This window comes from Myotis yumanensis, unplaced genomic scaffold, assembly GCF_028538775.1.
Source record: "Myotis yumanensis isolate MYYU_CA2020_CCGP unplaced genomic scaffold, mMyoYum1.0.hap1 SCAF_13, whole genome shotgun sequence".
Lineage (NCBI taxonomy): Eukaryota > Metazoa > Chordata > Mammalia > Chiroptera > Vespertilionidae > Myotis > Myotis yumanensis.
The window spans coordinates 24,540,682-24,567,583 of NW_027223764.1; the positions used below are offsets into that span (position 1 = coordinate 24,540,682).

The following is a 26,902-nucleotide window of genomic DNA, read 5'->3' on the forward strand; positions in this document are numbered from 1 at the left end:
GCCATGCAAGCTGGGCACAAGTTATTTTTAAGTGGAAGAACTATACACACTATAGAGGTATAAGCATAAAAATCATAGTAAATTTTTTACTACAATTATTATTGGAAGAATATAATCAGCTTCGTTCATAGGATATTTTATTTTAATCCTGAGGATATGTTTCTCATTAATGAGAGAGAAACATCAACATGACAGAGGAACATTGATTAGTTGCCTCCCATACACACCGTGACCAGGGATTGAACCCTCAACGTGGGCATGTGGCCTGACTGGGAATCGAACCCAAGACCCTTCAGTGCACGGGACAACACACTGGCCAAGACAGAATATTTCAAAAGAAACAGACAATAAGCTAAGATTTTTATTTTAAAACTTAATATGCCTATATTTTATAGAAATATATTAAACATGTCTTTGAGTATTGATATATTGCTGAATTTGGGTAAGTTCCTGTTTTGCAACCAAAAGAGCTCTAGAGCATTCATTTCATTAATAATGTGACTGTAAGATTTTCAATAACCACTTTTATCATCTTTAACCCTTTGCAGTCCAATTTTATTTTTGGAATTTAAACAGTCTGGTCCAAATTAATTGACGGGATTGAATGTTGAACCGGTTTGCGGTGTCTCAGCCTCGACGCTGGACCTGCTCCTAGCACCTGATCTGTCGAGTCAGCCTCTACGTTGGACCGAAAAGGGTTAAAGAATATTATGCTGCAGAACAAGTAGACCAATGAAGAAGAATAGAAAACCCAAACAAATCTTCATATAGTGTATATGAAGCATGATATATAACAGAGGGTACCATTTTGAATCAGGGAGGAAAGGATTAAAGAGTGGTATAACTGGCTATTCATTCGGGAGAATAAATTTAGATCCCTCCCTCACTTCACACATACAATAAATTCCAGGGTGACTAAAAGTCAGATAGGTGACAATTATTTGACACTTACCAATTTATCCTCTGAGTATCAACAATAATTCCTGTCACTGATAGGACTGAGAAAAGTTAGCTTTCACTGTTATTTAACAACTCTACAGTCACTGCTATAGGAGCTGAATTAGTTTACATTTGTGAAGATGTATGTACCAAGAAAGTATCTCGCTTAGGGAGATAAAGTTAGGCAGGTAAAAATTTGATGCATGAGAATTTGAAGAAATTTGAAGTTTTTCTGAATCATGTTGCTGGCGTACTCCAAAGGGTTATTAATCCCAGTTCTTTCGCTTAAAAATATAAAAATACAATCCTGGAAGGTGAGATGACAATTGACAATTTCGCTATCAATCTGAAAGATATTCATTTAGAAACCAGAGTATTGAAAGAAAAAAGAATTTACCTCATCAAGTTCTATAAGGATATTTCCACTATTTCCAGGAGGAAGATCTGCTATTTGAGCTTTTACTGCTTTGGGGGTAGGACCTCGTCTACTTGTGATTGCAAAAGCAGCTTTCTGATGCCTATAGAGTGTAATTATACCTCTGTGCTTGGTGACAGTATGGTGCATTCCATCTTTTTCGGAGCTGGATACTAATAAGAAAAAAAAAGTTACATAATCCTTTAAGCATAATATAGGTGACCAAATGCATCCTGCTAAAAAAATAAAATAAAACATATTTTAAAACTATGTCTTTGAAGCCTCCAATCTTTATAGGCCAAGTACATTTTCTTAAGACAATGAAGTGGCAACAAAATTCTCAGTAATTTAGAACATTAATTTAAATGTTTTGATATCTGTATAGGTCCATACTTAATAAAATCAAGGTTGTAGGATCATGTTAATAACTACCATATGCAAGAATAACTGGCCTTCAAGGTAAAGAATATTAATTTTTTAAAAATGATTCTTTCTAGGCATAAAAACAAACTTTAAAAACATATTGCAAGCAAGTTCTCTCTATAAGAAATATCCAGAGTTAGGTCAGAAACATTGACCCTGCAAAATACTGTGCCTCACATAACACTGGGGATGGCAATTGGAATTATCCTATCACATTTTTATAATGTTGACATTCAAAATGTCCACCACATTCCTCTTCCAGTTCAGATTTCTTTTCAAGACCTATACTGTGCCAAAGTTATAAATTTATTACCTTTGCTTTCCCAAAATCTTATCAAAAGGAATAAGTAAATCACATAAGACTAAGGCATGTGAAAAAACGCTGGTCCTTGAGACTAGCCTAGAGAGAGCAGTTCTTGTTTTCCATATAGATTCTCCAGATGAAAACAGAAAAGTTGGCTAGTAATTATTTGCTAAAGGTAATAGAGTTCATTTATTTCATAAGATGTACAAAATTAGAGAAATCAGACTTTAATAGGAAGAACTTTCATTTAACATTTGATACCATAAAAGTTCACAATAAATTCTAACCCCAGTTCACAATAAATTCTATATTGATGATGTTGAAAGAGAAGGGTTAACACCTAGATTTCAGTCATCTTATATTAAATATCAGACCTTTTATGAATAGCTGATTTGAGTTTAAAGGGTTGTGATTTTATTAGCAGTATGTGCAAATTCTCTCAAAATGGAAAAAAGCACTAACATAAAATGGAATTTGTGCTTAAATTATAAGTAAATGAAAACACATTTAAATGGTTAATTATTTCTCTATCCCAAATGACAGTTTAGATATATACCTTTAGAATTTTCCTGGCCACTTTGTGTTGGCACTGGACATGTGACACAAGGAGTTAGATAGGGGTCCACACAAAGTGAACTACAAAGGTTTTTTATAATTTTTGAATTGGGACAGGGTGTCCTTGTTGTGCACTGCTGAAGTAGTTTGGCTATAGACTGAGCCGCATAGTTTTGCACTAGTGTATTCTCTTCCTTTTTAATTGTCTCCATTAAAGGTTTTATAATAGGATTTAATTTCTCCGGAAGCTGCTGCAAGCTCACAACTGCACATGCAGCAAAAGTATGCACTCTCAACTGCAACACTTGCCACTCTTGGTTGGTCTCTGTAATTGTCATTTGGACCTGCTGTCGTTTACTATCTAACTGCTGTGACACTTGAAGATTTAATTCAAAAGATGACGTGACTTCATTAAAAACAGTAGTAACCTATTGAAAAAGAGAAATTAAAATAATTAATGATATCAACCCCAATACAGTCCATAAAATCCTAAAGGGCTGACAGCAAGCTGTCTGTTTCAATTTGAAGTTTCACATTATCTAGTATTATTTTAGTATTCAATAGATTAAATAAATGTCTAAAAAGTTCCAACTACATTTTATTTTAACATTAGCATTATATTCTTTAAGAAAGACACAGTATCTTGAAAAGAATCGAACAGTGACTATCTGGTTTATAGGTCGAAGGTCTCCCTTCTGGTGAAAATAACCAAATAATGGGGGTGTATGTGGGGGGTGTAGACAATAGATTAATTCTTTAATTACCAAGAACTGCCTAAAGCTATATACCTGTGGCATCAGACCCCATTAAAAGACTGCTCAATACATCTTTTTTAACAACATCATCCTATCTAATAGAGGGAATATGCTAATTGACCCTCACACCATCACAAAGATGGTGGCACCCACAACTAATGAGGAAATATGCTAATTGACTGTCCTGCCCTTAAAGATGTCAGCACCCACAGCCAATAAGGAGGGAATATGCTAATCGACTGTCATGCCCTCAAAGATGGCGGCACCCACAGCCAATAAGGAGGGAATATGCTAATTGACTGCCACGCCCTCAAAGATGGCGGTGCCCACAGCCACAAGATGGCCAGCAGGGGAGGGCAGTTTTGGGCAATCAGGCCAGTGGGGAAGGGCAGTTAGGGGAGACCAGGCCAGCAGGGGAGGGCAGTGAGGGGCGACCAAGCCAGCAGGGGAGGGCAGTTAGGGGTGACTGGGCCAGCAGGGGAAGGCAGTTGGGGGCGACGGGGCCAGAAGGGAAGGGCAGTTGGGGGGGACAGGGCCGGCAGGGAAGGGCAGTTGGGGGCGACCGGGCCAGCAGGGGAGGGCGGCTGGGGGTGACTGGGCCGGCAGGAAAGGGCAGTTGGGGGCTACTGGGCCAGCAAGGGAGCAGTTAGGCGTCAATCAGCCTGGCAGGGGAGTGGTTAGGGGGTGATCAGGCTGGCAGGCAGAAGCAGTTAGGGGCAATCAGGCAGGCAGGCAGGCAGGCTAGCCGTTGGGAGCCAGCAGTCCCAGATTGTGAGAGGGATGTTCGACTGCTGGTTTAGGCCCAATCTCACAGGGATCGGGCCTAAACCAGCAGTCGGATATTCCCAAAGGGGTCCCAGGTTAAAGAGGGTGCAGGCTGGGCTGAGGGACACCCCTGCTCCGGTGCACGAATTTGTGCACCAGGCCTCTACTTGAAATATAATTCACATGTCCAGCTGGCACGTGGCTCAGTGGTTGAGCATCGACCTATGAAGCAGGAGGTCACAGTTTGATTCCCAGTCAGAGCACATGCCCGGGTTGCAGGCTTGGTCCCCTGTGTGGGGCAAGAGAATCAATGATTCTCTCTCATCATTGATGTTTTTATCTCTCTCTCCTTCTCCCTTCCTCTCTGAAATCAATAAAAATATATTTAAAAATATATACATAAAATTCACAAAAATACACCCATTTAAAGTATACAATCCAATGGTTTTGATTATAGTCATAGAGTTGTGTAATCATTGCCACAATTTTAGAACATTTTCATCATCCCCAAAATAAAACTCATACCTATTAGCAATCATTCCTCTTTTCCTCCCAGCCCTATGCAACCACTTATCCACTTTCTATCTTTACAGATTTACCCATTCTGGACATTTCATATGAATGGACTAATACAATATGTAACCTATAGTGACTAGTTTCTTTCATTTAGCATAACGCTTTCACAATTCATCAATGTAGTAGCATGTATGAGTACTTCATTCCCTTTTTTGTGTCAAATAATATCCCACTAAATGGATATACCACCTTGTATTTATCCATTCATTTGTTTATGAACATTTGGGTTGTTTCCACCTTTTAGCTATTATGAACAATATTGCTATGAACATTTATATACATGTTTTTGTGTGAGCATTTTTAATTACCATCTAAAGACTGATTGATGGCTTACATAAAAAGAAATTAGTCTTCTTGTTTGATAGGTAACTGCAATCATAAAGAGATTCCATAAATAGATCCAGCCTGATTAATATTGGTCAGAAGAGCCTGCAACACTAAAGAACCTAACTTATTTTTAATGGAGAACCTAATTTTTCAGACTTAGAAATGATCAATTCCACTAAGGACAAAACTGATAATGCTGGCTTCTTATTATGAAAAACAAAGTAGGCACACATATAGATCTTCTTTTATCATTATAAAATACCAAAGACTTTAAATTGAGCTATATCTGCTTGACCTTGTCAGTCTGCTCACTGCAAAGGAACATGATCACATACCACTGTCTATTTTATTTATTCAAGTTCTGCATAAAATTTATTTGAAACAGGATTTCACTGCTAAAAGTTTTAAAACACTGTCTTAAATAACTAGGTTTCTGTCTAGGCAACTAAGGGAAAGCTTTCCAATTACCCCAAATTCACTCATCCATTCATTTAACAAATATTTATTGAGTAATACTAAAAGATGTTTTCATACATCCAAAAAAAATGCAGACTCTAATGTTGGAGATAGATATGTAAGTAAACAACTAAGGCAATGTAACATATAACCAAGGTAAGTTCAAGTTGCTGTGGGAGCACATGGGTTTGCTTGACTCTTCTTAGGTGACAGGATAGTGGAGGCTTGCCAGGAGGTTAATACCTGTGCTGAATTTCTTAAGAATGGGTACATCAGGAGTTGTAGGGACATCTTTGAAAATAGTGTGTTAGGGAGTGAAAAGCTGGATGTTGTTTAAGGAACTGAAAACAGTTTATCATGGCCTGAGCACAGGGTACAGATGGAGGAATATCAAGAAATGAAATTGGGATAAGCAAAGAGGACTGAGAGTAGAAAATTCCTGGCAAAAGAAACAGGAGCTCAGGCAGAGTGAGAATGAGTGACACACAGAAAGTGAGTGTGGTGTATTTTTCTGCAAGAGGAAAACTGAGTTGAAGTGGAAGGCTCTGGCTAAGTAGCTCAATTGGTTAGAGCAGTGATTCCCAAAGTGGGCGCTACCACCCCCTGGTGGGCACTGCAGCGATCCAGGGGGGCGGTGATGGCCACAGGTGCATTTGTTTTAACTTTTTTTGGATTACCTTTCTATTCTGAGTTCAATAAATAGTTTCATAATTTCAAACTTCAATGTTTCTAATTTACACCTTTCTTTACTATATTTTACGAAAAAGGTAGAAACATTAATACATATATCTTTCTGTTTAATTGCTATTAAAATTAAAAAAAAATTAGTTTCCAGGGGGTGCTGAGTAATATTTTTTCTGGACAGGGGGTGGTAGGCCAAATAAGTTTGGGAACCACTGGGTTAGAGTGTAGTCCTGATATGCCAAGATTTCGGGTTCGATCCTCAGTCAGGGCACGTACAAAAATCAACCAATGAATGCATAAATAAGTGGAACAACGAATCAATGTTTCTTTCTCTTTCTCTCTCATCAATAAATAAAAAAATAAATTGTTTAAGTGGAGGAAGTCTGAGAAATAAGGAGGAAAGAGATGAGCAATTTAAAGAAGGTACTGAAAGTAAGAAAAGAAAACTCAAATTGAGGAAGAAGAAAATAATGTTTCAGGGGAGGGATGCATTCAGAGTGGCACTTAGAGGATTTTACCAGTCTAGCATAGCATACAGAATGAAATGAAACAGAGACTTGCCTGGAGGCTTAGAGGTGAATCAGGTTCTAGTAATAAAGGCCTTTGACTAAGTTGGAGCAATGGAAACAAAGGATAAGCATATGAAATTTTTTGTAAGGAAATGTTAACAAAATTTGTGAGTGTGAATAAAAATGGCACTTTTTTGCTTAAAAAAATTCGTTTGAGTTGTGTTAATTTGAAGTGACAGTGAGACATCCAAGTAAGAATGCTTACTAGAAGAATATATAAAACATCAAAGGAGATAGCATAGCACATAGATAAGAACTAAATTGTGTTAGCCAGGCTCACCAAGAAGCAAAGAGAGAGGGCCCAAATAAACAAAATCAGAAATGAAAGAGGCGAAATACCAACAGACCACACAGAAATACAAAGGATTGTGTAAAAATACTATGAACAACTCTATTCCAACAAACTAGACAACCTAGAGGAAATAGACATATTCCTAGAAAAATACTTTCCAAAACTCATTCAGGAAGAACCAAAAAATCTCAATAGGCCGATAACTATGGAGGAAATTGAAGCAGTCAACAAAAAGCTTCCAGCAACCAAAAGCCTGGGGCCAGACGGATTCATAGGGGAGTTTTGCCAAACATTCAAAGAACTAAAACCTATCCTCCTCAGACTATTCCAAAAAATTCAAGAGGAAGCAACACTTCCAAGCTCATTCTATGAAGTCAACATTACCCTAATACCAAAACCAGATAAAGACAACACAATGAAAGAGAATTACAGGCCAAAATCCCTCGTTTACATAGATGCCAAAATCCTCAACAAAATTCTAGCAAATCGGATCCAGCATTACATCAGAAAGATCATACACCATGACCAAGTAGGATTTATCCCAGGGATGCAAGAAGGATGGTACAATATCCGAAAATCAATAAATGTAATACATCACATAAACAAATTGAGAGATAAAATTCACATAGTCCTATCAATTGATGCAGAAAAAACATTTGACAAAATCCAATATCCTTTCTTGATAAAAACCCTCAGCAAAGTGGGAATAGAGGGATCATACCTCAACATAATAAAAGCCTTATACAACAAACCTACAGCCAACATCATACTCAATGGGCAAAAAACTAAAACCATTTCACCAAAGAACAGGAACAAGACAGGGATGCTCACTTTCACTACTCCTGTTCGACACAGTTCTGGAAGTGTTAGCCATTGCAATTAGACAAGAAGAAGAAATAAAAAGGTTTCCAAATTGGAAAAGAAGAAGTAAAATTGTTATTATTCGCAGATGACATGTTACTGTGTACATAGAAAACCCTAAAGACTCCATAAAAAATTATTAGATTTAATAAATGAATTTGGCAATGTAGCAGGATACAAAATTAACACCAAGAAATCTATGGCATTTTTATACAGCAACAGTGAACTTACAGAAAGAGATTAAAAAACAATCCCATTTACCATTGTAACAAAAAAATTAAGATACCTAGGAATAAAGTTAATTAAGGAGGTAAAAGACCTGTACTTGGACAACTACAGAACACTGAAAAATGAGACAGAGGAAGACGTAAACAGATGGAAGAACATACCATGTTCATAGATTGGTAGAATCAACATCATTAAAATGTCCATACTACCCAAAGCAATTTATAGATTCAATGCACTCCCCATTAAAATACCAATGGCATATTTCACAGACCTAGAAAGAACTCCCAAAAATTCATCTGGAATAAAAACAGACCCCAAATAGCTGCAGCAATCCTGAGAAAGAAGAACAAAGTAGGAGGGATCTCAATACCTGCTATCAAGCTGTATTACAAAGCCACTGTTCTCAAAACTGCCTGGTACTGGCACAAGAACAGACATATAGACCAATGGAATAGAATAGAGAACCCAGAAATTGACCCAAACCACTATGCTCAATTAGTATTTGACAAAGGAGGCAAGAACATACAATGGAGTCACGATAGTCTCTTCAATAAATGGTGCTGGGAAAATTGGACAAATACAAGCAAAAAAAATGAAACTAGACCACCAACTTACACCATACACAAAAATAAACTAAAAATGGATAAAGGACTTAAACATAAGATGGAAAATCATAAAAATATTAGAGGAATCCACAGGCAGCAAAATCTCAGACATATGCCAAAGCAATTTCTTCACCAATACAGCTCCTAAGGCAGTGGAAACTAAAGAGAAAATAAACAAATGGGACTACATCAAAATAAAAAGCTTCTGCACAGTAAAAGAAACCATCAACAAAACAACAAGAAAGCCCACTGCATGGGAGAACATATTTGCCAGTGTTATCACTGATAAGGGTTTAATTTCCAACATTTACAGGGAACTCATACAACCTAACAAAAGGAAGATAAACAATCCAATCAAAAAATGGGCAACGGACCTAAATAGATACTTTTTGAAAGAAGACAGAAGGAAGGCCAAGAGACATATGAAAACATGCTCAAAGTCACTAATCATCTGAGAGATGCAAATCAAAACGACAATGAGGTACCATCTCACACCTGTCAGAATGTCTATCATCAACAAATCAATAAATGACAAGTGCTGGCGAGGATGCAGAGAAAAAGGAACCCTTGTGCACTGCTGGTGGAGTGCAGACTGGTGCAGCCACTGTGGAGGACAGTATGGAGTTTCCTCAAAACTAAAAATGGAACTCCCATTTGACCCAGTGATCCCACTTCTAGGAATATATCCCAATCAGAAAGGATATATGCACCCGTATGTTCATAGCAGCACAATTCACCATAGCTAAGATTTGGAAACAGCCTAGGTGAGCAGATGAGTAGATTAAAAAACTGTGGTACATCTACACAATGGAATACTATGCTGCTGTACAAAGGAAGGAACTCCTACCATTTGTAATAGCATGGATGGGGCTGGAGAGCATTATGCTAAGCGAAATAAGTCAGTCAGAGAAAGATAAATATCACATGATCTCACTCATTTGTGGAATATAATGAACAACATAAACTGATGAACAAAAACAGATCCAGAGACAGAGAAGCATCGATCAGACCGTCAAATCTCAGAGGGAAGGTAGGGGAAGGTGGGGGAAGGGGGAGAGATCAACTGAAGGACTTGTATGCATGCATATAAGCCTAACCAATGAACACAGACACCAGGGGGGCGAGGGCATGAGCGAGGGTGAGGTTGGGGGGGTAAAAGGGGGTTAAGGACACATGTAACACCTTAATCAATAAAGAAAAAAATATTGCTACAAAAAAAAAAAAGAACCAAATTATGAGACTCGTGAGAAACAAAGAAGTGCCTGTATTTGGCAGGTAAGAGAAACATAGGGATTCAATGAAAGATACATAGACTACTTTTAAAAATTGCCCTTCCCTCAATACTCTTCCAGAGATTCTGATATCTCAGGTCAAAACAGTTGGAATAATAAAGTTCATGAAACAGAACAGTAATTTCATTGGTGAAATAACAAAAGCTTGAAGAAGAGGACCTTTGATAGCTTTAAAAAGAAAAATTTACTGAAATAATAGAAATGGAATCCAGAACAAACATACACAAAAATTTGACATTTCATTCAAGGCAGGCAAAAAAAAAGGGGGGGGGGGGGCATGGTATGTGAAAGGAGAAATTATAGAACAATAATTAAAAACAAACAACTTTATAAAAGAACATAGAAAAAATAGCAAATTTAGATTTGTCTCACTTTTTAACTAGAAAAAGGAATAAGAAATTAAGACTACTATTTCACAGGCACCAAGACAAGTGAAGTGGCTTAGTTTCTAATACTCTAAGTAAACAAACAAACAAACAACCCAATTCATTTACAACATCTAACTCAAGGACTTACTAAGTACAAAAAGCTACAGTAACCAAGACATTGGTGATATAGCATAAGGAGAAACAAGTAGACTGAACAAACAGAGCCTAGATAGAGACTAACACTTTTAACAAATTTTTGACAAAGGTGCCCAAACAATCCAATGGGGGGGGAGGGGGTAAGGGGTGGAAACCTTTTCAAAGATTAAAAAACAGAAAAAAATGGTGTCTTTGGGAAAAACAAACAAAATTCAATCTCTACTTCACACTATACATAAACATTAATTCAATATGGATAAATCTAAACATAAAAACTAAAATTATGGAGCTTTAGAAGAAAATGTATGTGCATACATTTGCCACTTGCAGATAAGAAAAGGTACCTTAACAGGTCACACAACACAATAACCATAAAAGAAAACAATTGATAAATAAGACTTCAGCAAAATTTAAAATGTCTGCTCATCTAAAGACACCAAAAATTAAGAAAATGAAAAAGCAAGCCACACACTGGAAGAAAATATTCAGAAAGCATTTATCTGACAAAGGATTAGTATCTAGAATATACAAAAATTCCTACAACTCAGTAATAGACAACCTAATTAAAAACAGACAAAAGATTTGAACAGACATTTTAGAAAGAAGACCTACAAATGGCCAATAAAACATAATAAAGTGTTGAACATATTAGTCATCAAGGAAACACAAATTGAAACCAAAATGACACTATCACACAACCACCAGAATGACAAAAATTAAAAGGAGTGAACACACCAAATTTTGGTGATGATGTGGAGCCAGAACTCTCACATATTCTGGTTAGAAGGTAAAAATGAATAGCTACTTTAGGCAAAGGTCTACAATTTTTTATAAAACTAAATAAGCACCTACCCTATGATCCAGCAATTCTATAATATATGTGCTATGCATCTGTAATTAGTTGCATATGCATGTGATAAAGCAAAATTAGCAATTCTATAATGTACTCGAGATACGAAAATATACTACTACAAAGACTTATATAACAATGTTTATAGCAGCTCTGTACCTAATAGCAAAAAACTTGGAATAGCCCAAGTGTTCAACTGGAAAGGGGCTTAAACTGATTGAAGTATCTATATTATAAAAGGCCTGTGGCCCTAACGCTGTAACAACCAAAGACTGGCACAGGTGGGCGGGGCTGCGGGCATGGCAAGGCCACGCAGGTAGGCGGGGCCGCATGATTTCGCGCGCTGGGCTTCTAGTATTTATAATAAAACTTGGTAATAAAAAAATGAAATACTGATACATATGAGTGAATGTTTAAAATATCATGCTGAAAAAAATATTTATGTCAATCAGTACCGAGTCTATGATTCCAATTATATGAAATTCTAGAATGGGCGAAAGTAATCTATGGTGGCAAAAAAATCAAAACAATGGCTACGTGAAGGCAGGAAAAGGAAGGGAATAACTCAGAACTGGTGATAGGGAACTGGGTTTCCTAGGTATAGGCATCTGTTAAAATTCATCAAATGGTCCATTTAGATTTGTGTATTTCACAGTATATAAATTTTAACTCAAAAAAGCGAACAATCAAATATTGAATTTTAGTTAATGACATACATGCTGAAATGTATTTATATCTGCAACTTAAAAATGCATAATAAGATGGACTGATGACTAGATAAAGGGATAGTTAGTTGCATACACATGTGATAAAGAAAAATTACTAAAATGTTAACTTTAGAAGCTAGTTGGTGTGTATATGAAATGTTCATTGTGTAATTTTATCAAGTTTTATGTTTGAATATTTTCATTATAAGTTGGGAGGGGGAAGGAAAAATACTCAGGAACTTATAGAAGCAGTTTTTTCCTATACTCTGCCAGTCTTAAGCAAGACACAGAAACAATAAAAAATGTAATAGCTTTTCTAATAATGGTGCATTGGTTTGCCAGAATCTGAACTTTAAAAAAAAAAAAAAAAAAATCCTTTCCCATCCCCTTATTTTAAGAAAAGTCAATACAATGAAATAACCTTTCCAAAGGATAGAAATGACAGGATATCGAGCCACAGAAAGATTCAACAAATCATTGTTTTATGTCATGCTCAATCTAAAATTAAGAAAGTTACTTCTTTACTCACCAGATCATTAGCTTGATCTATTGTAAAAACATTGTTGTTTACTCTATTACCAACTTCAATATGTGCATCAGCTAAAGATGAAATAAGCTGTTTACACTCATTCTGCATTCGTGTGAATGGGACGGCAATTTCATCATAATATAAGTGTTCTGAAAGGATATCAAGTAAACGTGGCTGCACAGTTAGCGTAACAGCTTTACACTCCTAAAATATAACAGACAACAAATATTCAGAGCAAATAAACATAATTCTAAAGATGCATAAATTTTCGCCTGTAAACTACCAAGTTCTAAATTCCTCATTTTCAATTTATGTTATCTCCTAAACAACAGTTAGTTGCACAGAGAAAAGGTATCACACCCAAACTACTCTAAATTTTTAATATGAATGAATAAAGAACATGCACATGGAACTATTAAAGTTCCACTACATTTGCCAACTAATTACTGTTACTTTACTCTGAACTTATTCTAAGTTTACATCTATATAGCACAGATTTAAAAATACATAACTGTAAAAAGAAATCAGTCAGATAAGAACACTTAGCATGCACAAAAAATGTTATTTAAAAACTCATTATTAGATATCTTAACAGTCGAACCCATAGCTTCACATGCCATACTGTAGAAATGGGTATATAATTTAAAAGCTACTTACCTGCCCCCAAATTTAACTAACCCTTCCCACTCTGTCTGGTTGTTGCCTGCCCCAACCAGAAGGGGAATGGCCTCAGTGGTGAGACATGAGGGGTTCTGTGGGATCTGGGTGATCAGCCTGGGCTTCACAGAGTAAATCCAGAGAAGCTCTGTGAGGGTCCAGAAACCGAACTGTGAACACTTGCTGCTGAGTCTGAGAGGCACAAAAACACAGCATCACTGCCTCTCCAGCACATTGAGTCCTGCCTAAAAACAGATGAGCCTTGCTTTTTCCAGAAGCAAAACTGGGGTCTCAGTTGCAATAAAGCATGGCTCAATTACTTTTGGGCACAGATCTGACAAAATGCTAAGAGGCAGTAATAAGCAACTCTCACAGCAAGTGCAGACAGTTAAATTTCCAGAATTCCAGTCAACGGAATAAACAAAGCCAGCAGGAAGTTTCTTTAATTTACAGAAGCAATTCTTACACAAAGTCATACATCTTACTAGAAGTAAAAGGGGCTACATGGTATGGATTATTTGGAAACAAAGATTTTTGGCTTAAATGTGGAGATAATTCTTTGTGTGACCAAAAATTCTGCCCTTGCTAGACTACTCATACAAATGGATCTCTAGTACTCAAAGCCTCTTATCTTTGGTAGTTTTCAGTGATATGTGAGAGAGATACAGAGGAATAAATGACCAATAATTTCTAAACTGCTTCCATACATACACATGTTTTATTAGGAGGGACATTTCTTTTTTAAAATATATATATATATATTTAAATATATTTTATTGATTTTTTACAGAGAGGAAGAGAGAGGGATAGAGAGTTAGAAACACTGATCAGCTGCCTCTTGCACATTCCCCACTGGGGATGTGCCCAAAACAAAGGTACATGCCCTTGACCAGAATCGAACCTGTGACCCTTGAGTCCGCAGGCCAATGCTCTATCCACTGAGCCAAACCGGTTAGGGCTAAAATATATTTTTAATGATTTCAGAGAGGAAGGAGAGGGAGAGAAAGATAGAAACATCAGTGATGAGAGAGAATCACATTGCCCCACACCACAGGGATCAAGCCCACAACCCAGGCATGTGTCCTGACCTGGAATCGAACCCTGACCTCCTGGTTCACAGGTTGATGCTCAACCACTGAGCCATGCCAGCTGAGAGGAGGGATATTTCTTAACAGATAGTAGATTAAGAGTAAATGTTAAGTATAGGCATAACTAGTAGTCTCAGGTATAAGACTAGGAATTCTAAGAAAAAAGTCCAGGGTTAAAGGCAAATGAGAGACCAACAATGTTTCAATATAATCTGGAATACTTTTCTGTAACTGTTGGATTTTTATACAGAGAAAATTTTCACTTTTCTGTTTATAAAATATAATGAAAATAATCCTAACAGCTACTGAAAATTTACTTAATGTAACTTAATTTCTTTTTGAGCAAAATCTTACCTTTTGTAAAGCAGCCCATTCACAGATTACCAAAGCAACACTAATTCTCTGTAAGGCAGATTTGGAGTTCAAATGGAAGAGTAGTAACTGGCCAAGAGATTCAGCTGGTTTAATTTCTTGGGTTACTACATTTACACCTGGATCACAAATACAGCAACAAAGTGCTCCTAACAACCTAAAAGGGAGAAAAAAGAAGTTACTATACAAGTTACTTGAGGTAAAGTTTCCCCTATTGAAGCTAACTTTTACCAAGAAGACATAACTCGAATCTTACCTTCACAAAAATATATAAATCCTATTTAAAACTTCAAAAAAATTAAGTTTTCTTACATGTTAATTTTTTTTTCCTTTGTAAATAGTGTGATGGAGGAAGGATTAACAGACACATTAGAGGAATCTTTGGGTTAAATGACTTTTGAATTTATGTATACTCACTTGGCTGCCATCATTCTGGCCCGCATAACCACAAAATCCCTGGTTGCAGGGTCTTCCATAATGGTGTCTGCACCTGCAATGTACTCTTGAAGTACTTCTTTACTCTGGCTTTGGCCTTGGCGTATCTTACCACCTGTTTTTTCCTAGAAGGAATGAAAAAAAACAAACAACCAAAAACCATAAAACAATAAAGAGTAATCATTAATCATTAAAGTTTAATAGCAACATCAAAAATATTTTCATTTGTTATAATCTCAGTAAAATACAGTTCTTTTCACAAAATTTTAATGGATAAAAATTACTATGCACTTTGTTAAGATCCTAATAAAATAATTTCCCATTAAGCTAAATTAATAAAATCACACTTATAATAAAACAATACAGATTTCCTATGCGGTTACCATATTAATTATTATGAGCTAAACATGCAAATATAGTATGTCCCTTTCACTTACCTTGGCTCTAGCTTTTACTTCCAGCAACATATTTAAATCAATAGGTAAATGTGAAGGTTGCATCATTAAGCAAAGCCAAGCACCCATCCATGGACAAGCAGCTGCTACCACATACTGAACTGAAGCCTTGCTCAACAATTCCATCCAAACCTGCAGAGTGAAGGGGGAACATGAAAGTGAAATTTTTCTAGTAAGGGCTAATAAATCCTAATACTTATTGTTAGGGAAAGCGAATTGGAAAAAAAAAATTATCAGAAACAGTATAAATTAATTTTAAAATTCAATATAGAGGCCTATTTTTAAAATACTGGGATGTTTGGGTTTTTTTGGTAGGTTTGTACATTTAAAATGTAATAAAAAAGAAAGTTAAAAAATTTTTCAGTATTTTATGAAAGTCATTTAAAATAAAGTATACCCTAAAAATAATAAGAGTTGTCAAAATCTCAATAAGTCAATGAAATCCTTTGCATATATCATAAAGTTCCATACTAATACAGTCCCACATTCAACTCACTTCGAGATATAAGAATTCATGATAAATATCCTCTAACTTCTGAGATCATAATATCCTAGTATAAAATTAAGAACAGTATAAGTCTTGATTCATGAGCTTACTTATTCATAAGATACCTTACTTGATGACTAACATTACATGGGAACGACCAGGATGAAATAACAATGGTAGAAATAACACCACTGTTAACAATGAGCCAATAATTCAAGATTAATTTAATGGGCTTTAAAGGTACAATAGTGCAATTCCCCCCTCCCATAAATGTTATTAAATATATCACATGGTCCTTCTTTAAACATTCCAACACATATAACCAATCTTGCTAAGTAAGGGAGGAAAGTACTAAACTATGACAATCAGACTCTACAGATCACCAATAAATCCCCAAAAGATACTTTGCAGATCAATAAGCATCCTGATAAATAGCAAAATGATAGAGAAAAGCAGTCTTTCCTTCATTTTATTTTCTATATTGAGGCTATCAGAAAAATACTTAACTTAAAATACCTGCACAGAAGGTCACATAAGAAAGAGAAGCATGGCCAGACTTAACTATTATATTGCATAAGAAGCCTTATTTTCTTGTCTCACCTTGCAGATCTCCAGACTTTTCAAATCTCTTAGGTGATTTCTAATTTCTTAAAAACCACTAACCAACAACAGTATAGCAATTATGAAAGAATTTTAAAACTATCAAGTTACTAGGAAAAGGAGTACAGATATATTCACTGGGTACCTTGTGAATGAGGTCCAGAATTTCCTGGCTGCTTTCTAAAACACAAAATTGAAAAATGTGTCGCAGCATATCAGGCAGAATAGGTATAAGCCAAGATGAAGAGTTCTGAAAACAAAAACAGAATCAAAGCTTTAGCACATAACTCATGGGTATTAGCTTATCTGAAGAGTTATAAATAAGTCAAATAATCTCAAGTATTACCATAAAAAGACTATTTAGCTTTATCAAAAAGGTTCAACTAGTAATAAATTCTGACAATATTTTAGAGCACCACCACCACATTTACTATTCCAGTAGTCTGGAGAAACTGAATAGCATATAATTGCTAGGAAACTGGAGAAGTCTGACTATGATTAACAACACTAAATTTTGCTTCAAAATGTTGAAATCATCCTCCACATGGAAGGAAGCTCTAACCAGCAACACCTCCTTGGTTACATTATTTATCACTGCTTTGTCAGGGAAATTTGAAAGGTGATCAGATTTCTGCTGCTGTGCTGGATGGTCAGAATTCAAATTCTGCCGCTGTGCTCACCAATAATCCAAGTAAAGAATTATAAGATGATACCAATCTTGAAAACTCTACTTTGAGTTCGCTATAAAATTAAGGCAGAGGTTCTTAATCTATTTTGGTTCAGGGGCCCTTTGAAAATCTGATGAAAACTATGCACACTCTTCTCTTTGAAAAATCAGTTATATACATATTTAGGTGTAACATTTTGCTCCCAATTTCAGAGGGTTCAGTGATTCCCTTATGCCCAGATTTAGCACCTCAACCTAAGGAATTTTTCAACAATTCAAAAGCTCACCCAAAGTAAGCAATCAAATAGTGCTCAACCAAACACCTATTGTGTGCCCAGGATTCTCAGAAAGGAATCTCACATGTCTATTGCTGTCCAAATAAGTACAAGCTCACTGAATAAGACTGACCAACCGAAAAATTCTAGTAACTAATTCACAGTATTTATCACCACACTCCACCATAATTTTATTTATTTATATATTTTTATTTATTTCAGAGAGGAAGGGAGAGGGAGAGAGAGACAGAAACATCAATGATGACAGAGAATCATTGATTGGCTGCCTCCTGCACGCCCCCTACTGGGTATCAAGCCCTCAATCCAGGCATATGCCGTTGACTGGAATCGAACCTGTGACCCTTCAGTCCGCAGGTTGATGCTCTATCCACTGAGCCAAGCCAGCTAGGGCCCACCATAATTTTTTAAAGCAAACATATGTTGTTTGGAAGAGTATGAAGAGAAATTTGAAAATTTAAACTGAAATTTCAGGAAGCTAGAAGTTCTAGGGATAATGTATAACTTAGCTATGTATAATTTTCTAGCCAATGGAAAACTAATTAATAACAAAGAATAGGACCAGGATTATATGTTCTCAAAGTAGTTTGAAAGATGTTTAAAACAGACAACAAAATCATCAGCTAGGGTAGCCTACTTACTGATATACTATGCCTTAACTACTTTTCATTGAAAGGGAAAGAGAAACTGAGAAGCTCTTTTTCTCATCAGACAGAATTAGGGACAATCTCAACAGAATTAGGAAAGCTATAACAGCAGCAAGCAAATAATTTAATATTACTCTTCTATAATCTCTTCTCTCTTATGATTTCTTCCCCATCATATTTACCACCCTCAACCCCATTGGAAATCCAAACAGTTGCTTGTAGATCCCAAAGCTGTATCTATAGAGGAATATTGTTTCTCCTATATTTATAAACAATAAATGTGATATAAACTGTAGTAGTCTTCTCAGGCTACACGCTTAATTACTATAGTAAATTCTACTTTATACTTATTAAAAATAACAAGGGGGGAGGAAAGGATAAATAGGTAGAGAAGGGGGAGTGGGGGTGGAGAGTGGCAGAATTTAGAGTAGAGAAACTATTCTGTATGATACAATGACGATATGTCATTATACATTTGTTAAAACCCATAAAATGAATGTACGATATCAAGACTGAAACCTAATGTAAACTATAGACTTTGACTGATAATGATGTGTTAATGTTGCCTCACTGATTATAATAAATGTACCGCTCTGGTGTGGGATGTTGATGGTGGGGAGGAGGTATATGCTGTGAACATAAAACTGCTCTAAAAAGTAAACTTAATAAATAAAATAAAGAGAAAAATAAAATTTAAAGAAGAGAAAACAAAACCAAAAAATCCAACCAAATAAAAAAATACCATCCCAGAATACATAGATCAATATCATCACAGGAATTAGCATTTAAAAAAATGTAGATTCTCCTAAGTGAAATGAGCCAGTCGGAGAAAGATAAATATCACATGATCTCACTCATATGGTATATAATGAACAACAATAAACCGGGGGGGGGGGGGGGGTGCGTTTAAGAGATCAACCAAAGGACTTGTATGCACGCATATTAGCATAACCAATGGACACAGACACTGGGGCGGTGGGGGCTTGTCCTGAGGGGTGGGAGTGTTGGTGGTGGTGAGGTCAATCGGGGGAAAAAGGAGACATATGTAATACTTTAAACAATTAAAAAAAAATGCAGTTTCTCTAGTCACATAGTATAAAGTCTCCTTAGCAGAAAATAAGATAAGGCTGGGAAAACATCTGTAGACCAAATTTAGTGCACCTGAACAATTGTACAAATATCTCCTTTATATATACATATTTTTATTGATTTTAGAGAGGAAGGGAGAGAGAGATAAAAACATCAATGAGAGACGATCACCGATTGGCTGTCTCCTGCACACCCCCAACTGCACAAGCCCACAACCCAGACATGTGCCCTGACCAGGAATCCAACGGTAACCTCCTGGTTCATAGATTGATGCTCAAACATTGAGCCACACTGGCTGGGCCAAGTATCTCCTTTTAGACATAGTTCCAAAAAGTAACATGCCTTTAGCTCACTATTAGTACTATCTTAAAAGATCACAAGGTAGCCGTAACCAGTTTGGCTCAGTGGATAGTGTCGGCCTGCGGACTGAAAGGTCCCAGGTTTGATTCTGGTCAAGGGCATGTACCGTGGTTGCAGGCACATCCCCAGTAGGGGTTGTGCAGGAGGCAGCTGATCGATGTTTCTAACTCTCTATCCCTTTCCCTTCCTCTCCGTAAAAAATCAATAAAATATATTTTTAAAAAATCACAAGGTATAGTTTGCCAATCCAGGGTCAATCCATCTCTTATAAAACTGAAAGTTGGCCCACCGATTTTCATTTATTTTACACCTGCCTTCTAGTAGGCATTGATTTAGACAGGCAACTTACTGCTGTTGCTTTGTATTTATAGGTTTATTTAACTGGATTATAGTGAGGGAGCCGGGCACAGCATGGACTTTACTATTTTTAGTCCTTGCACAGAATTGTAGTTGGCAATAAATCCCTAACTGGCAAAATTGGTATCCTAGGAGGGCTACGATCTTGCCAGCACCCTTTGCTATGTCCCCACCCCCACCCCCTTTATCTTCCTGCAAGTATTCCTGCAAAATGGGTAGGTGTGGAAAAAAGCAGCAATCTGGTCATCATTACCATGAACATCTGATTCTTGCTTGTTGGCAAATTAATCATTTTTTCTATCTCCACAGCAAATGAGTTTGGGTGGCAGGGAAGATCTGGAAAGAAGCTATAAAAAAGTGATAAGCCCTAGCTGGTGTTATTCAGTGGTTACAGCATTGCCCAAACACTAAAAAAGGGCTGCAGGTTTGATCCCAGCCTGGTAGGGGTACATGCGGGAGGCAACCAATCGATGTATTTCTGTCACACCGATGTTTCTTTCTCTCTCTCTCTCTCTCTCTCTCCTCCCTTCCATTCTCTCTAAAAAAATCAATGGGAAAAATATCCTCAGGTGAGGATTAAAACACATTCATGCACTGGAGGGGGGGTCCCTCAGCCTGGCCTGTCCCCTCTCACAGTACAGGAGCCCTCAGGGGCGGGAGGTGACCCGGTGATCAGGGGAAAGCGACACCCCATCACACCTCTGCTGCTGCCACTGCTGGCAGCGCAAGCCTCGGCTGGCCCTGGTTACTTGAGCCTCGGGCAGCCCTGGGCGGCTGGGCAGCCGTCATCTGAGGCTTGCCTGCACCTCGGGCTGGCCCTGGGCGGCCGGGGGACTGGGGGACTCCGGAGGCAGGCGTGTGGAGCTGCTAGTTCCGCCTGGGGGCGGGCCAGGCCTTGCTGTGCGCCTGCCGCCCTGGCAGGGTTGAGGGGACTGGGTGCCACCATCTTCGAGGGCATGACAGTCAATTAGCATATTCCCTCCTTATTTGTTGTGGACGCTGCCATCGTTGAGGGTGTGATAGTCAATTAGCATATTCCCTCCTTATTGGCTGTGGGCACCGCCATCTTTGAGGGTGTGACAGTCAATTAGCATATTCCCTCCTTATTGGCTATGGACGCCGTATTTCCGATGGTGTGAGGGTCAATTAGCATACTCCCTCTTTATTAGATAGGATGGTTCTATTAAAAGACATTTTAGAGAATGGCATGCCTGCATATATATTTATGATCAAATAAATTTTAAGATTAAGAAATCTTTCCCATAAAGTCTTCTGGTTTTATAAAGCAAAAAAAAAAAAACAAAATTACTAAAGATAATCAGAACTTTCAAGAGAACAGAGGCATCAGTCTTTGAGGTATCTGATGCACTGAGCTACAGCCAGGTTTAGCCTCACCAAATTACCCTGGAATTATTGAGAGGAATAGGTTGAAAAGTTAGACATTAAAGCCAGAATAAAGTTACTAGTAATTTAGAAATGAGGTTAATTTTTTCACTTTGTACTTAAGATGATTTCATATTCAGGAGTGGGAAAGCAATTCAATAGACAATTCATTTGGTCTCCATGTAAATTAAGAACTGAAAGATCAAAATTACAACTAAACTACAGAACAAACATCATTCAGAACAACCTGAAATCTAGCCAAACAGTAGTCCTACAACAAAGAATATAAAGAAGCTACATCGAGACTGGTAGGAAGGATAGAGACCGCACAAGCTTGTCCAATATCTATGTGTGGTGTATAAATATCTGGGAGTGATATCTCAACTGCGGGGGTCCCCCGAGGAGAAAGTGGTCAGGGTTCCAGTGCCAGAAAGAGAAGTCTCCATAATTTCTGGCTGTAAAAACCAATGAGAATTGTGGCTGAGACAGAAGGCTGCTGGAGTCCCAGGCATTCCTCTTAAAGGGCCTATGGACAGACTTATTTGGACACAGTCCTTCAGAGTTCCAGCACTGGGACAACAGCTCAAAAGGCTCCAGGGACACATGAAAGGCATTTTTCAGGGCACTGAACTATTCTATATGATATTATAATTATTTATATCTATCACTGTACACTTCTCAACAACCATAGAATTTATAATACAAAGAGTTAACTTTAATGCAAACTATGGCCCAGCTGGTGTGGCTCAATGGTTGAGCATTGACCTATGTACCAGGTCACGGTTCGATTCCACATCGATCCCACATCAATCCCGGCATGCGGGAGGCAGCCAATTAATGATTCTCTCTCATCATTGATGTTTCTCTCTCTCTCCCTCTCCCTTCCTCTCTGAAATCAATAAAAATCCTATATAATAAAAGGCTAACATGCAAATAGACCAAATGGTGGAACAACTGAACAACCAGTCGCTATGATGTGCACTGACCACCTGGGGGGGGGGGGGGGGTGTGTGCGGAACATGACGGGCATTGGCCACGGCAGGATGGTAGAGCAGGTGAATGGGGGCACCAGACCAAGGCAGGGAGCCGGTTGTTGTCATCGGGGTGAGCCTCTGATGATTACTGAAAATTCTTTGCCCCTGAGAATGGCGGTCTCACCCAGCACTCGCACCGCTCACACCCACTGCCGGTACCTGATGCCGGTCTCAATCACTCGGTGCCATCAGTGGGTGCAAGTGGTGGCTGCTGGCCCTGATTGCCCCTGAGGGCTTCTTCACCTCCCCCTGCTCCTGAGGGGCTATCAGGGCAGCAGCCACCACTGGCACCTGCTGATGGCACCGGCCCCAAACGCTCCGTGCTGTCAGCAGCAGCAGGAGCGGGGCTGCAGACAGACGGGACTGGGGGCCACAATGGGAGGGGCCGGGCGAGGGCTAGGAGGATGGGCCAAGACCCGCCCCTGTGCCTACCGCAGCCTCGCAGCCCACAGTTCCTTTCAAGGTGCACAAATTTGTGCACTGGGCCCCCAGTGTGTGTGTGTGTGTGTGTGTGTGTGTGTGTGTGTATTTTTTAAGCCCTATGGATTTATTTTTTAAAAAAGAACAACACGAAGGCAAGAAATTTGGTAACTTTAAGAGGCCTATCCAAGTGAATTTAAGACTACAGTTCGTACATCAAAAACATTTAGATAAAAACCACAAAACTAAAACAAAAATAAAGTAAAAATTCAGAATAACCCATGCCAGTTTTGTCATATCAACCCATGCCTGATCAACTGAGGATTACAAAACAGACCTGATAGTTTTTCCTCAGAAGAGTCTGAGTAGACAAAATAAAAAAGATAATGCAAAACAAAATTTAAAGATGCTGATTCATAGAAGTGCAACACAGTAGCATGCAGTAGATTAAAGCAAGTCTATATGGAATATCCCTAATTCACATAGAAATGCATGGTTAGTGAACACAAAGGAGACATTTATCTATACTATAATCTATTGTCTAAAAAAATCAATGAATGCTTTTTAAAGGTCACTGGCTCAAACCGCAGTACCTATAAGAAAGAGCATGAAAGATGAATGGATTCCTTATGATAGTTTTCTAAATTCTAGTATTTTGTTTGACCCATAGGGTTATTTAAAAAAATAGGAATGTGAATATTACCTGAATGATTGCTATACACATTTCAGTGTGTGACTTCTGAAGTATTCTATCCTTGGAAATATCATGCTCTTAAAATTGAGTTATCCTTAAGAAGAAGCAAGTGTCTAGCAATTTCATTGTTAATCTTTAGAAGTACTACAGAGCTTCAAATGTAACCTTCTAATCTGAGATGGGTTCTGCCAACCATCAAATTCATCAGCAAAGACAGAATAAAGGTCTTTGACAGGGAGGGACTATTCAATCTTTCATAATATTTACTGAGGGCCTTCTATGTGTTAAACATTATTTCAAGTGCTAGTAATATAACCTAGATGAAAATATTACTATTAAAACATTCCTGCCTTCATCGTGATTATATCCTTTTGTGTCTATATGGTCACCATACTATTTCTACTAGGCCCAGCATTCTCCTGATCCTTGGATATGTAGTAACGGTAACCTGATGATCCAATTCACTTTAAAAAATTAATTTACATAAATTTCAAGATTGCTATACATAGTTACTCCTTCTTACCTGGTCCTGTGTTGATAATAACGTAAACAGAGTTTCCAATGCTGCTCTTCGAACTGATGATATAGTGTGATGCAAAAATGGCCAGACACGTGGAACTAAAACTGTGAGTGACTGCTGAATACTAATAAAGAAGACACAAGTTAATCTAATTATTCTCAGTTGAAACTCCATTGATACATTACCTAAATATCATTTCCTTGTGGACCTGTTATCTTTTTAGAGGAGTAAATTCTAAAAATATAATATAATTTTCATATGAACCTTCATTTAATACCTTCAACCAAAACTGTTATTACAGCACCAGTATAGCCAAAGCAAATAGTCATAAAGAAGAACAGAAATATTAACATTAGGTTCTTCTATGGTGCTAATGTCATAAATTACCTTTATCAAATTAGAACTTTTCCAATATAATGCTTTTATTCCCAATCTGTTCTTACTCAAAAAAAAAAAGGGGGGGGGGGGGGAATGTATCTTAGCTGGTAGTAGCCTACACAAAGTCAGGATTGCTAATCCTTACTCCTCTCCTGTGGGCAACCATAACATACACATCATTTACATCCACTCTGGGGCCATCTCTGCCACATGTCAAATGAGCAAAAGGTGGTATGGCAGTAGCTTTGAAATGTATCCTGATTTAGCATTACTAAGTTAAGAAAACTCAAATATCTTCCTTCTTACAGGTTAGATTGTAAATAGGAAAGCAAGCAAAGCCACATCTAGGCTGACAACTTGAGCCATAAGATTCCTGTCACAACCATGAGTGATTTATAAAAGTTACCTGGAATGAGGAAATGATTTGTAAATAGCATTTGGAATACATACCTCTGTAGAAAAAAGCATGAATAAAAAAAGAATATGTCAGTGTAACTATTTATCTGTTGTTTTGTAGTTCCTCTCATGTGGCCTATCTTTTAATATTTCAATACTTGAAGGTTTGTATAAAAAAATGACTTCTTACATTAATTTACACATTTAGTACACATGCAACACAGACTCAAAATATGTAAAAGCATAGTAACGTCTTGTTAATAGTGTAAACTCCTCATGCTCCAAATGACATGCTGCATTTCTTCTGACATAAACTAGAAAGTATCTGCCAAATAGCACAATATATGAACAAATGTTCCAATAAAACAATTTTGAAAAAATAAAATTAAAAAGTACATTATTTCACATTGTGGCAATAGAACTTTCACTACATTTTTTCATTTTCTTACATTATGTTACTTTCCTAACACTATCTAGTTGGTGATTTTTTTTAAAGTCCTAAGTCCTTTATTTAGAGCAGATGTCAATAAATCTAAGGCCCACAGACTAAATCCACTCTACCTGGTTTTAAAATAAAGTTTTATTGGAAACAGACATATTTATTCTTTCATGTATTGTCTATGGCTGCTTTTGTGTTACATTAGCAGAACTGAGTAGTTCTGACAGAGATCACATGGCCCACAAGGCCAAAAATATCATTATCTGAAGAGTTGAGTAATTTTGAGAGATCGCATGGCCTAAAAAGCCAAAAAGATAATTATTTGACTTCACAAAAAGGCTGCCAATTCCTAACTAAGGGTAATTAAAAGCTCTTGCATTTTGCAGCTTAAGAAGAGCTTTCACACAGATTAACTCATTTACTCCCTATAGCTTTTATTACTAATGAAAGCATCTGAAATATATGCACTATCACCTCAATTTTTCTATTCATTTACTTGTACAGGTACTTATTTAGCTCTTCCAATTTGTGGGCTATCCTGCTAACCTAAATTTAACATTGAAGTATTACCAGTTGGTCGGCACTATTTGAAACATTCTCTACACATTTTCATGCATCTATGATTATTTCTTGGAAATATTCATTCAGAGTCAAAAATCATTTATGGTCATAATCATATGAACAGTCACTGAACACCCTCACTAGGATAAGAACAGCAATTAATTTTCTCATCTGTGATTTTTTTTAAAATATATTTTTATTGATTTCAGAGAGGAAGGGAGAGAGCTAGAGAGATAGAAGCATCAATGGTGAGAATCATTAATTGGCTGCCTCCTGCACGTCCCCAACTGGGGGAGATTGAGCCCACAACCCGGTCATGTGCCCTTAGCCAGAATCGAACCCGGGACCCTTCAGTCCGCAGGCTGACGCTCTATCCACTGAGCCAAACTGGCCAGGGCTCATCTGTGATTTTTTTTTTAAAGTTGCATAAAAATTTTTACTTATTTATCTTCAAGGATACTATTAATAGAAACAATAACATTCAGGAGCCAGTCTAAAAAGCAGGAAATACATTAATTAGCTGAGCTTCATTTCAAATATCAGGATAGGAAAATACATGCCACTAAATTTTTATTTGTTTTTTGGCTTCACTCAATCTCTCTGCCCTTGGACATTATATTTGTGCATGGGTGGGGTCCCTCAGTCTGGCCTACGCCCTCTCACAATCCAGGACCCGTTGGGGAATGTCGGACTGCCAGCAAAGCGGCACCACTCCTGCTCATCCCGTTCCCACTGCACTAGCTGCCGCTTGGTAAGCTCGCTGAGCGTCGCTCCTGCTGTGGGAGCACACTGACCAAAGGGGGACAGCTCCTGCGCTGAGTGTCTGTCCCCTGGTGGTCAGTGAGTATCATAGTGACCAGACGGTCGGCTGGTCGAACAATTGACTGGTCACTTAGGGTTTTATATATATAGAT

At 37.5% G+C, this 26,902-nt stretch overlaps 1 protein-coding gene across 1 annotated transcript in view; it reads right to left on the reverse strand.

Moving 5' to 3' along the window:
• BTAF1 (B-TFIID TATA-box binding protein associated factor 1) overlaps positions 1-26,902 on the reverse strand; it is a 107,499-nt gene that overhangs the window by 37,546 nt on the left and 43,051 nt on the right. The window contains exons 14-21 of the mRNA XM_070432712.1: positions 24,218-24,338; positions 16,896-17,000; positions 15,646-15,795; positions 15,191-15,333; positions 14,756-14,930; positions 12,657-12,860; positions 2,638-3,064; positions 1,337-1,527 (exon numbers count right to left, since the gene is read on the reverse strand). Of these exons, the coding sequence (XP_070288813.1) occupies positions 1,337-1,527; positions 2,638-3,064; positions 12,657-12,860; positions 14,756-14,930; positions 15,191-15,333; positions 15,646-15,795; positions 16,896-17,000; positions 24,218-24,338 (1,516 nt within the window). The remainder of the gene's footprint in view (positions 1-1,336; positions 1,528-2,637; positions 3,065-12,656; positions 12,861-14,755; positions 14,931-15,190; positions 15,334-15,645; positions 15,796-16,895; positions 17,001-24,217; positions 24,339-26,902) is intronic.